The sequence below is a fragment of the Littorina saxatilis genome, linkage group LG7 (assembly GCF_037325665.1).
Source record: "Littorina saxatilis isolate snail1 linkage group LG7, US_GU_Lsax_2.0, whole genome shotgun sequence".
Taxonomy (NCBI): Eukaryota; Metazoa; Mollusca; class Gastropoda; order Littorinimorpha; family Littorinidae; genus Littorina; species Littorina saxatilis.
Window position 1 is genome coordinate 42545976 of NC_090251.1, and position 13312 is coordinate 42559287.

At 41.6% G+C, this 13312-nt stretch overlaps 1 protein-coding gene across 1 annotated transcript in view; it reads right to left on the reverse strand.

Moving 5' to 3' along the window:
• LOC138971504 (inactive phospholipase C-like protein 2) overlaps nucleotides 1-13312 on the reverse strand; it is a gene marked incomplete at its 5' end in the record, with an annotated part of 52838 nt that overhangs the window by 15725 nt on the left and 23801 nt on the right. The window contains 10 exon segments of the mRNA XM_070344249.1: nucleotides 721-859; nucleotides 1580-1758; nucleotides 2416-2595; nucleotides 2847-2949; nucleotides 3667-3762; nucleotides 4250-4418; nucleotides 4926-5046; nucleotides 6968-7053; nucleotides 10194-10311; nucleotides 11251-11344. Coding sequence (XP_070200350.1) covers nucleotides 721-859; nucleotides 1580-1758; nucleotides 2416-2595; nucleotides 2847-2949; nucleotides 3667-3762; nucleotides 4250-4418; nucleotides 4926-5046; nucleotides 6968-7053; nucleotides 10194-10311; nucleotides 11251-11344 — 1285 coding nt within the window.

The window sequence follows — 13312 nt, forward strand, 5'->3', positions numbered from 1 at the left end:
ACAGACATTGCTAACGTTCCATATTTCACAATAAAAACAAAAACAGACAGACATTGCTAACGTTCCATATTTCACAATAAAAACAAAAACAGACAGACATTGCTAACGTTCCATATTTCACAATAAAAACAAAAACAGACAGACATTGCTAACGTTCCATATTTCACAATAAAAACAAAAACAGACAGACATGGCTAACATTCCATATTTCACAATAAAAACAAAAACAGACAGACATGGCTAACGTTCCATATTTCACAATAAAAACAAAAACAGACAGACATTGCTAACGTTCCATATTTCACAATAAAAACAAAAACAGACAGACATTGCTAACGTTCCATATTTCACAATAAAAACAAAAACAGACAGACATGGCTAACATTCCATATTTCACAATAAAAACAAAAACAGACAGACATTGCTAACGTTCCATATTTCACAATAAAAACAAAAACAGACAGACATTGCTAACGTTCCATATTTCACAATAAAAACAAAAACAGACAGACATTGCTAACGTTCCATACTTCACAATAAAAACAAAAACAAAAATGGTTAGTTATTCACTTATTGGAACATTTAATTTTTGAAAAAACAAAACATTCACAAGACCTGCATCAACCTTCATAGTCTTCATAGTGGACAGACGAACAAACTATTTGAGGAAAAATTAAACTTTATCAAAGGCTGTTTGACAGCTATAAAACAGAATCTCACCATTATGCGGCACAGTCTTGGTCCTTTCCTCAGCACAGTCAGCTGGGATCCCGAAGACCTCTATGGTCACGTAGGGGTCAGTCACGTCTCCTTTGGCTGCTGACCCTTTGGGCTTTGGGAAGTTCTGACCACTGATGATCTGAAAAACATAAATGGTTTTCAATTTTTTTTTTTTTTTTTTTTTTCTCCATTTGCCAGGCACATCATTGTGGGGCTTTGAATCAATAACATGCATCCGTCTACAATGTATCATCATTCATCCTTCAACATTTATAATAAATATGTAAATGGCAAGTATACAAGACATATATACAACATTAGGACATAACAGACAGACGGACATATAAATTTATTTTATTTTTATTAATAATGTGTTTTGTTTTACAGAACATGAAGTAATCAAGCTGCAGCTTTGTGGAATGTGCATTCAGCATATAAAGAAAAGCAGAATCACTTTGTACATTCGACGAGTTAGTTTACTTTATTTGGCACATTTTATGGGGTTCTAAAAATATAGTAAGTCCAAAGTTGTTTGTTCTTAGATTGATGTTGAGAAAAAATGCAGTGGCCAAAATGGTAACCATTGCAGTCACAGAGAACCACATAATTATTACAAATACCAAAAAGAAAATGTTATAACAAAAAAGAAGAAAAAAAATCAGTTTCTATCAGGTACCAAAACAGACAAAGAATGATTCATAATACGGATAGAAGCACATGAAACTCAAAGTGAGTAAACAAAGAGTAAATAAGGTCAAAACAGATATTGAAAAGGACTAAATATCTTAGCACTTTCTTTATTATCATCATTCTTTTTCTTTTTTTTTTTTAGGAAAATGGTGCAGTGTTAATTGCCAACCTTGATATGTAACAACTGAGGAGAGACGCCGGGTATGGAATCGCGCGTGTTGGCGCTGAAGTAAGCGATCTCTTCCCGCATGACGGCAGGTTTCAACACGTAGCCACAGCCGCCGTTTTTACGAAACCAGCCGTTGTACAAATCCATCATCAGTCCTGCGGTCTGGTAGTTAAGCGCCACTGGTATAAAAATTAAAGATATCACAACAAATTAATAAAGTTTGTGTTCATTTACCGAACAGTGGCACCTGGTTTGAAAGACTCCCTTGGAAACAATCAAGTGTCCCTTAATAGACATGCAGCCTTCTGAAATAACTCGATTTTCAAGATTTGCAAGCGTTCTGGAAGAAGTGCACCCCACGTTGTTGACCAGTTAAAACCGCGATTGCAGCGAATAACCGACTCTGATGTAAATGTTATGCAGTGTCCAATTGATATGATTCCTTTTATCTGTGAAAAAAATCTGCACATCAGAGCCACGATTCACTGGCGAAGGGTTGCAGTGATCACTAAGCATGCGTGTCAGTTTCCCACGCTGCCGTGACCTCAACTTGAAGCAAAACTCACATGACCTCTGAGTTTTATGCTTTAATTATGAGCATGGACACCAACCCAAAAAAACTCTTGCAGGCGTCAAAAACAACCTCCTGATCGCCTCGAGCACGGCTTTTTCCCAAAATGTTCATGCTCAGTGATGATGACAGCCGTTTTGCAAGCATGTATTATGAAATAAGCATGAAGCCTATATTTACATAGATTATTTCTCAACCATAATATCTAATCATGCACAATAACAAACTGCAAGCTACAACATATTAACTACTGAGGGAGACGTACCCATCTGACAGCCACAGTTCCAGAGGTCTTGCGGGTTGTAGTTTGTGGAGTCGACCCTCATCCCGTTGGGATAGATACGAGACAGGAACCGCTTGTTGTGGTTCACAAACTCCTCTGCGCGTGACATGGCCAGCTTCAAGGCCTGAGACTCACTAAAGGAATTCATCTCCCAGTATTTCTCTGCAACATAAAAGAAAATGCCATGGACGAAAAGTGTAAGGTTTACAAGAATAAAAGAAAATAATGAAAAAAGCAACAACCAAAACAACAAAAGCAAATCAACCCAGAAAGGTAGGTTTATGGGATGTTTGATTATAGAATAAACGAAAGCTTTACTAGAACAATGGACCCATTGGTCATTAAAGTGGGCGGACTTAGTAACCGTCCATAGACTGACAGTGCCATCACGACCAACAGATTACAGTCCTTACGCTTTTGCTGAGACACAGGAAAGTCTTCAAATCGGCGGGACACAAAATAGTTGACCATGTCGGACAGTTCCTTGGCAAGCTTGTGTTTCTTCACTGACCCTTCCTGTAAAACACAAACACATCTTTAAGATTTGGTAGATCCAATCAATCTAATACATTCATTACACCACAATTCTACATTATGTCCCTTGAGTTCATGACCAGCTCTTATATCAATCAAAACTACACAATGAACAACAACAAAAACATTTAAAAAAACCAAAGCTCAGCCTATTTCAACCAAAACAAAACAAACAAAGCTCTACAGTCTTTCCAACACAAACCACAGATGCGCAAGGAAGACAAACTAATTTTCAAAACTAGCAAGCAATTGTGGTACTGCAAACATTCATTCAAATAAATTACTACTTGAACATTTGACTGAAATAAAATGGAATGTCATAGTATCTATTTTGGTCTTTTCAGATTCTGCTTCGGCATTAGTTTTGGATACAATGCTACGCAAAACGCCATTTAATTATTAACACAAAACCATTTATTAAAACAATTACAAAAGACGGTGGATACAAAAGACTGTTCTACCTGAATATTTGTCCCCTGCACTGTACACTATAATTCAGCTTGACTTCTTTCAATTCAATTCAATTCAATTCAATTCAATTCAATTCAATACAACTTTATTATCTGATTGTGCAACAAACAGACATTTTTCTTTTGGCTCGTATACACAATAACATCACATAAAATCACATTCTCAAAACATGTAAACACATAAAATGGAGAAATATGACAAATTACTGAAGAAGAAAAATGTTCTCACCCGTTTGCTATTACGCTTTTTGTCCGGTTCTGCCCCCTCATCCTCATCCGTCACATATCCCTCGTTTGATTCAGAGTCGTTGGGCAGTTTCTTGCACTGAGAGGAAAACCATACAAACTGTCAAAATTCAAATGTGAGTCAGAAGAACAAAAACAGAGAGACATACAATTAAGAACAAAAAACACACACAAAATCATATTTAAATGCACAAAGAATGTGAAAAAAGATCATGCCAATATCTACCAATTTTTTCAATTACATTTTTGACTTTAATTTCAAGTTAGAGTTTGTGTGCTGGGTTTTTTTCCTTTATAAAAAAATGCATACCACAAAAAAAGTGCAAAATTCAAATAGGTTTGATATACACGTATTTGTTTGAACAGATCAACTTATAATGCAAATTTACACAACTTAAAAAATGCAAAATCATGTAAAATCTTAGTTTATTTTTGTCCACAAGCAACTTTTCCCGGGTCAGTAGCTAATACATTCAATAACCGAGTCACACCCTCACACCAACCCCCCCCCCCCCCTCCATTAACCTCCATCCTCCCCACACACCAACCAACAGTTAAAAACTGACCTTTATTAATATCCGCCCTTTGAGGGATTCCGGGGAGGGAAGACAACTCTGCTTCTCATCGACGGAGTTGAGATCGAGTTTGTCGCCCAAAATCTCTGACATGATGCTGACCATGATTTGCTGTTGTTTGATGCTACAGTGGTTCTCTATTGACAATATCACAGGGTACCTGAAACAACGCCATCATCAGTTTAATTATGATGTTAATCACTGCAATGCGAAAACAATTCAAAACTGAAAACTGAAACTGAAGCTCCTGTAGGTTCATGTAACTTTGATCATATTGTTCTTCACATTTCCTTAGGTTAATTAAACTGGCATGAAAATAAAACATACATATGTGCAAACACACAAACACACATGCACTTATGGTACCCCTCCCAAACACACACGCACACACACGCACACACACACACACACACACACACACACACACACTATATATATACACCACCCCTCTCCAACAAACACACACACACACACACACACACACACACACACACACACACACACACATACACACACACACACACACACACACACACAAACACAAATTTACGCGCACACACACACCAAAACACAAAAACTTACACGCACACACACACAAACACACACACACTGTGTGACACACACACATGCACAGGCAGAAACAGTGAACACAAAGAAAGTGACTCACTCAGAGACTTCAAATGCATATTCGTTGATTGTTTCTACTACAGAGCGAAAGGTGATCTTGGACGTAAGAGTGTGACCGTGGTAAATGACTGGTTCCTCGTTAGGGCCGTCCCAACAATCCACTGCAATGAAACATGTACGTGCTTAAAATACATGTATACACTACAACCAGTGTGACCCAGCAAAATGGACGAAAGACAGAGGAACTAACTGAGAGAATCATACAGTCACACAACTAAATTGCTACAGTCATAATACCCTGCCAACAGTGACAGATGATCAGACCAAATTGCACACAGTTATCAGTGAGAATACATGCAATTATTCTGTTTTTTGTTGTTGTTGGAATTATGTATGTAACACACACACACACACGCACAGCCACAGACACATATGGATGCACACACGCATGCTCGCACATGTGTGCAAGCACACGCATACGCACATGCACATGCACACACACACACACACCCATTCACACACACACACGCAAACACACACACACACACACACACAAACCTGTTGTAGCCATTCTGCAAAGTACTGACACTGTACACCGTACACATGAAGAATCATTGATACAGCAGACTTCCACTAACTCGCGGTCCACTAAATCGCGAATTCGGCTATATCGCGGAGACCTCTTGGACCCCGAAAAAAACAGGACCGACCTTTATTTTTTTTTACAAAATTAGTCACCAAAAAATAGTACAGATCATGAAAAAAATGTTCTATCATAACCACGCTATCTCTCTCTGGGTCCGATGGCCTTTCATCATGCAGTAAATTGTCATTTCATCTTATCAGTCTCTCTCTCTTTCTCTCCCTCAGTCTCTCCAAATAGTGTTCTACGTGTGTGTGTGTTTTCAGGTTGTGTACATTACGGGTTGATCGAGACCTGCGAACAAAAGAAAAACAAACCTTTCACGCGCACGTGCCCCACTCAGTCAAGAACTTTCATGCCACGATCGGTATCGTCAAATTGGCCACGTGCCTATAGAGGTTAAGTGTCTGACCAGTCAGTATGGCCAGTCAGGCGTGCAGTTGAACACTCGAGTCCAGCTAATTGCGATCTCTGCTAGACGGTCAGGGTGGCCACAGGCACCAATCAAGTGCTTAAACTGCGCTTCAGTCTTCTGCAATCTAGTCAGGCATGCAATTTAACACTCGAGTCCCGCTAATCGCGATTTCAGCTAGACGCCCCGGATTTTCTGCAGGCGCCATGAAGTGCTTCAGCGTTCTGTTCATTGTCAGTTAGTGTGTGTGTGCAGCAGTGAGTCGCTATACGCGTACAGTGTACGTCTGTGTCTGTCTGTGTCTGATTAACTAGTAAGTTTGTGATGACGTATGAGTCGGAGAAAAAAGAAAAGAAATCGTCATCTGCTGATAAAAGAAAACGTGTCATCGCAGTTAATCTTTTGAGAACAACAGAAGCGTCACACTTGCGAGAAACGCAGTAACACATACACATGAACATTGTAGCACAACCACATGCCAGGCGTGTGTACACACACGCACACACACACACGCACGCACATACACACATACACGCACACACACACATGCACTCACACGGCAAACGCACACACGCCAACGTGACGCTCACAGGCTTTTTGTGACCAACAAGGGAAATAATCGCGTTTTTCTCCGACTCAGAAGAGAACGCAGTTTCTTCCCTTTAATTGGACCCCAAACTGCATCGCGACGCGAATCGGATATAATTATCGCGATCAAAAATCTTTGGACCCCAAAGACCGCGAGTTAGTGGAAGTCTGCTGTATTTTTAATATCATTATTAACAATGGAAATACACGCTACCCTGGAGACAGACACACAGACAGATAGACAGAATGACAGACATGAACAAATGAATAAGTTAAACAAGTAAGCCAGAAAAGTTGTCAATCAATCAATATGAGGCTTATATCGCGCGTATTCCGTGGGTACAGTTCTAAGCGCAGGGATTTTTTTTTTTTTTTTTAATTTATTTTTTTATAATTTTTTTAATTTTTATTATCAATACATCCAAGTAATTTAACTCACGTTCAACACAGCGACATCCTTTTCTGAGAGCTCGGATGTATCCATCCACACTGGAAGGCCCTTTCAGCTGATCTTCCATTAAATACCTGAACAAAGAACAAGAGGTAAAGGCGATAACCACTGCAGCAGTTACACATCAACCAAAAAGAGCACAAAAAAGAATTAGTATCTAAAAGTAAACAATCTCAACTTACAGCAAAGAACAATAACTCAAACAAGTTTTGTTGCCATTGCTTCGCGTTGCACTGACTTCCCTTTATTTTACCTCCAACAGCATACATTTCTTTTCAATTCCTAAATTTTCCTTTTTCTAAGGGAGAAACTCAACACGGGGTTGGGGAACCCATTCAGACAGCATACGCTGATTTCGGGGGAAGCATGCTGGGTATTTTGGGGTTTCTACAATCACCAAACTCTGACATGGATTACAGGATCTTTTCTGTGTGCACTTGGTCTTATGCTTGCGTGTACACACAAAGGGGGATTAGGCAGTAGCAGGTCTGCACATACGTCGACCTGGGAGATCGGAAAAATCTCCACCCTTAACCCTTCATGCGGTTGCGGCTGGGATTTGAACTCACGACCTTCCGATTAGGAGGCTGATGTCTTATCCACTAGGCCACTGCGCCCGTTAGAGTGGATAATATTTTCAAGACCTGATTTCCAAAGGTTTAGGAACTTTCCCTGTCGGTCCGATAGTAGTCTTCTTCTTCTTGGCGTTCGCAGAGGTTACACAATCAGTCCAGCACTGGTGATAAATGTTGTCGTTTTCTCCAACTCCTGTCGACTGCCGTATAGTTTGGTCTGCAAGGGAGTTGGTGACGGCCACACTTCTTTTCGTTCCTCATCTAGTAAGGGACATCGCTGTAAGATGTGTTCCGCTGTTTGGTCCTCTTGACCGCAGGCACAGGTTGGTGATGGCGCCAGCTTGAACTTTCGGTTCATGTGAGCATTGAGCCTGTTGTGGCCAGTACGCAGCCTGATGAGGTTGACTTGCTGCTCTCTGGACATTGTGTGGTAGTCATCTCTGTTTGTCCTTGGCCTCATCAATGCCTTGATGATTGTCTTCTGCTCACTAAAGCTGACACTGTTTTCAGGTTGGTCTTCCACGGCTCCTTCTTTTGCCAGCTCATCTGCCCTTTCATTTCCTGGTATCCCACAGTGTGCTGGTATCCACTGGAGGACAACTCTTCTGGTTTGTCTGACCATCTGTAATGCTTTGGCCAGCTGTGGGAGTTTGTCGTTCTCTAGGGCCTGAAGGACTGAAAGGGCGTCCGAGAGGAAGACAACTTGGTAGCAAGGGTCTGCGGAGTCCTGAACGAAGGAGGCGGCCTGCATGAGAGCTTCTGCTTCTGCTTTATAGTTTGTGCAGTGTTTGCCAGTGGCAACGCTGGATGTAGCTGTATGTCCCCCAGGGAACTGGATGAGAATGCCTGCACCTCCATTGAGCACGGCGTTAGTTGCTGATCCATCGGTGTATACATGGATCCACGCCTCTTTTGGGTACTGTTCGTCGATCAGGGCTAAGGTGAGTGCCTGTCGAGCTGTGTCATTCTGATCTTCTCCTGAGGTAACATGTGGAACACTGGTGCAGATCTGGATGCCTGGTTTCTCTGTTGCCTTGGGGGTTTCCTCTTCTTCTTGAGTCAGAGGTAGAGTGTTCTGTGGAAGGACTTCCCTGTACTGTCGAGAAAGTCTCTTGCTCTCGTGTACAAAACTGCTCCGTTTAAGCCGGTTCTTGGTGAGGTTGCTCAGTCTGTGCTTCATGGGGTGGTCGGGTAGGCACTTGAGCTTCTCGGCCTGTACCATAGTCTTGGCTTCTCTTCTCTGACAGAGGGGTTGGATGGTGGTAAGCTTCTCCATTTCCTTGATGGGCGTGGATTTCATTGCACCGGTGATGAGTCGGAGGGCCTGGTTTTGCACACGGTCAAGGGTCTGCAGGTTTGTCTTGGCTGAGGTTGACCACGCTGTGGAGCCGTACTCGAGGTGGGGTCTGATTGTTCCCTGGTATACTGTCTTCAGTATCTTCTCGTTCGCTCCCCAGGTGGTACCTGCCAGCTTCCTGAGTATGGCTAGCTTGCGCCGGGCCTTTGTCTCTGCCTGTGCAATGTGTGGTTTCCAGGTCTGCCGTCTATCAAAGGTGACACCAAGGTACGTTGCTTCTTCATCCTCTCTCAGAGGAGTTCCACCAAGCCTAATGGTTCCGGCTTTCTGCTTTGGCGACAGTGTGAATAGGGTGGTGGAGGATTTCTCCTTGTTGATGGAGACGCACCAATCTTCTGCCCATGCGTTCAGCCTATCTGCCGCTTGCTGCATTCTGTAGGTGGCAGTACTTGCGTGCTCCTCCTTGCACCAGATCACAAGGTCGTCTGCGTAGAGAGCAGCTTTGATCCCCTTGGGCATCTCAGACACCAGATCGTCGATGAAGAGAAGGAAGAGTGTGGGGGAGAGGACTCCGCCCTGAGGGACGCCATGACGAAGGAGGAACTTCTTGCTTTTGGTCTGGTCGACGTTAACTCTTGCCCTGCGGTTATAGAGGTAAGAGCGAATCCACTGGTACATGTTGCTGGACACGCCTTTCCTCAGCAGTTTTACAAGGGGATAGTAGTAAAATGAAAGTAGCGCCTTAAAATGGACAGATCTAGATGTGGAACTTTCCAGCACGTGTACAGGTAACGTCATCAAATCTAGTTTTTACATCACACCTTTGCCAAGATCTACCCGTCATGCGGTGTCCGACATAAGCTCGAACGACAAAAGCTCGAACGACAAAATCTCGAACGACAAAATCTCGAATGGACAAATGCTCGACGCGACATATGCTCAAACGACAAATGCTCGAATGGACAAATGCTCGACGCGGCAAATGCTCGATGCGACATATGCTCGAACCACAAATGCTCGAATGGACAAAAGTTCGACGCGACAAAAGCTCGACGCGACATATGCTCGAATGACAGAAGCTCGACTGGACTGTAGAATGATGCTGTCAAAACTAATTTGATAACGTCATATCTGAAACTGTCTTGCTGGGAGGCAAACAACGTTTAGGAAAATGGATGACTGCATTTGGAACATTAGAGAAAGGTGAGCATCATCTAGACCTATTTTCCAAGACGTGTACGGGTGACGTCATATCTATACACGTATGCGTACAGGTCTTGGCTACACGTTCGCTCATCTAGAACACTGTAATATCACACAAAAAGATTTTTGGTGTACTCACGTGTTATGTGAAGAAGCAATAAAGTAGTGTGTAAGAGGGTGGTTCATGTTTTGACACACAGTAAGGTGTTCTGGTTCAAACAGGTCACATTCTTCTGATAACAGGAATGTTGTGAAACCTGGCAGCAGAAAGAGTCAATAATTAATCACACATGCGGCCAAAAAGAATTTTGAGTGGGTTAAGCATGCGTGATTTAAAAAAAAAAAAAGAGATTTTGTCTTGTGGTTTCTTGGAAGTTTGAAAAGAAGAAGACAGTCAGATCGAGTCAGTAAGTCAGTGTGTGTGTGTGTGTGTGTGTGTGTGTGTGTGTGTGTGTGTGTGTGTGTGTGTGTGTGTGTGTGTGTGTGTGTGTGTCTGTGTGTCTGTGTCTGTGTCTGTGTGTGCGTGTGTGTGTGAGTGCGTGCGTACATGCGTGTGTGTGTGTGCATGAGTAAGTGTGTGTGCATGTGTGTGTGACTGTTTGTGTTTGTGTGCATGCATGATGTGTGTTCCTGTCATATCCATTTATCTGTGACTTTGTGAATGCAAGCATAGAGTTTCTCACACGTCTGACTGTGTGTGTCAGTCTCAATGTGCTTTGATAGAAGAACTTAAGTTCAGCGTATGTGTGATTTTCTAATGTTCTATTAAAAATGAACACACACACACACACACACACACACACACACACACACACACACACACACACACACACACACACACACACACACACACACACACACACACACACACACACACACACACACACACACACACACACACACACACACACATGCACTCTGTGCACGCTCACACACAGAAAAGGGGTCTCTTACTGTCAATACCAACTTGCTTAGTAACACACACACACACACACATTACAAAATATACCCTAAATTTGTCTCATTTTAACCTTAAATGTGGGGGTTGCGCCTTTTACAACGAAGCACCTTGTAGTCCCTAAAATACGGTTATCACCCACTGCTTAGTACCACACACATTGTGTACACACACACACATGCACACACGCAATTTTACACACGTTTGCACGCTCACACACAGAAAATGGGTCTCTTACCATCAATACCCAGCTGGCATCTCCGTCGTCCCTCTTTGGAGGGTTCGAACCTGTTGATGATGTCTAAGCACTTGTCCTTCGTTACCCGCTGCATCTGTAACACCATGGAAACAAACACCAATCAATGAAAAGTTCAGTCGAATCCATCATGTGAAGTAACGGTGGCCACTACAGTGGAACCCCCCTTTTAAGACCTAAAAACAACTGAGTAGATCAGGTCTTAAACAAGTCGCGTAAGGCGAAATTACTACATTTAGTCAAGCTGTGGAACTCACAGAATGAAACTGAACGTAGTCCGCCGCTAGTGCAAAAGGCAGTGAAAGTGACGAGCCTGTTTGGCGCGGTAGAGATTGCGCTGTGCTTCATAGCATGCTTTACTGTACCTCTCTTCGTTTTAACTTTCTGAGCGTGTTTTTAATCCAAACATATCATATCTATATGTTTTTGGAATCAGGAACCGACAAGGAATAAGATGAAAGTGTTTTTAAAACGATTTCGGAAAATTAATTTTGATCATAATATTTATATTTTTAATTTTCAGAGCTTGTTTTTAATCCAAATATAACATATTTATATGTTTTTGGAATCAGAAAATGATGAAGAATAAGATGAACGTAAATTTGGATCGTTTTATAACAATATTTGTTTTTTTACAATTTTCAGATTTTTAATGACCAAAGTCATCAATTAATTTTTAAGCCACCAAACTGAAATGCAATACCGAAGTCCGGCCTTCGTCGAAGATTGCTTGGCCAAAATTTCAATCAATTTGATTGAAAAATGAGAGTACAAAAAGCCGGATACGACGTCATCAAAGACATTTATCAAAAACAAGAAGGGCAAAGCCCATACGACTCACATGCTTTACACATTTTTCCTACCAAAATACATGTGACCTTGACCCAAGGTCAAGGTCATCCAAGGTCATGCAACATAAAGCTGTTAATTCAAGACATAGGAAGTACAATGGTGCTTATTGGCTCTTTCTACCATGAGATATGGTCACTTTTAGTGGTTCACTACCTTATTTTGGTCACATTTCATAAGGGTCAAAGTGACCTTGACCTTGATCATATGTGACCAAATGTGTCTCATGATGAAAGCATAACATGTGCCCCACATAATTTTTAAGTTTGAAACAGTTATCTTCCATAGTTCAGGGTCAAGGTCACTTCAAAATATGTATACAATCCAACTTTGAAGAGCTCCTGTGACCTTGACCTTGAAGCAAGGTAAACCAAACTGGTATCAAAAGATGGGGCTTACTTTGCCCTATATATCATATATAGGTGAGGTATTCAATCTCAAAAACTTCAGAGAAAATGGGAAAAATGTGAAAAATAGCTGTTTTTTAGGCAACATTTATGGCCCCTGCGACCTTGACCTTGAAGCAAGGTCAAGATGCTATGTATGTTTTTTTGGGCCTTGTCATCATACACCATCTTGCCAAATTTGGTACTGATAAACTGAATAGTGTCCAAGAAATATCCAACGTTAAAGTTTTCCGGACGGCCGTCCGGCCGGATGGACGGACGGACGACTCGGGTGAGTACATAGACTCACTTTTGCTTCGCATGTGAGTCAAAAAAACGTCCGGGGATATCATTCCCAGGAACTCTCATGTCAAATTTCATAAAGATCGGTCCAGTAGTTTGGTCTGAATCGCTCTACACACACACACAGACACAGACACAGACACAGACACAGACACACACACACACACACACACATACACCATGACCCTCATCTCGATTCCCCCTCTATGTTAAAACATTTAGTCAAAACTTGACTAAATGTAAAAAAGAGGGCCGGGGGTCTTAAAATGGAGGTTAATTGACAGGGCCATGAACAGAAAATCAAACAAAAACCTAGGTCTTAAAAGGAGGATGTCTTCAATTGGAGAGTCTTAATTAAAAGGGTGGTTCCATTGTACAAGAAATGTCAAATTTTTTTAGAAAAATCGACTGTACTTTGATTCAACCAATGGTTAATGATACAAATACAGATCGAGATGAGTTTTTTAGTTGTGTACCCATGATGACCATGGAAACCATCCTTAACA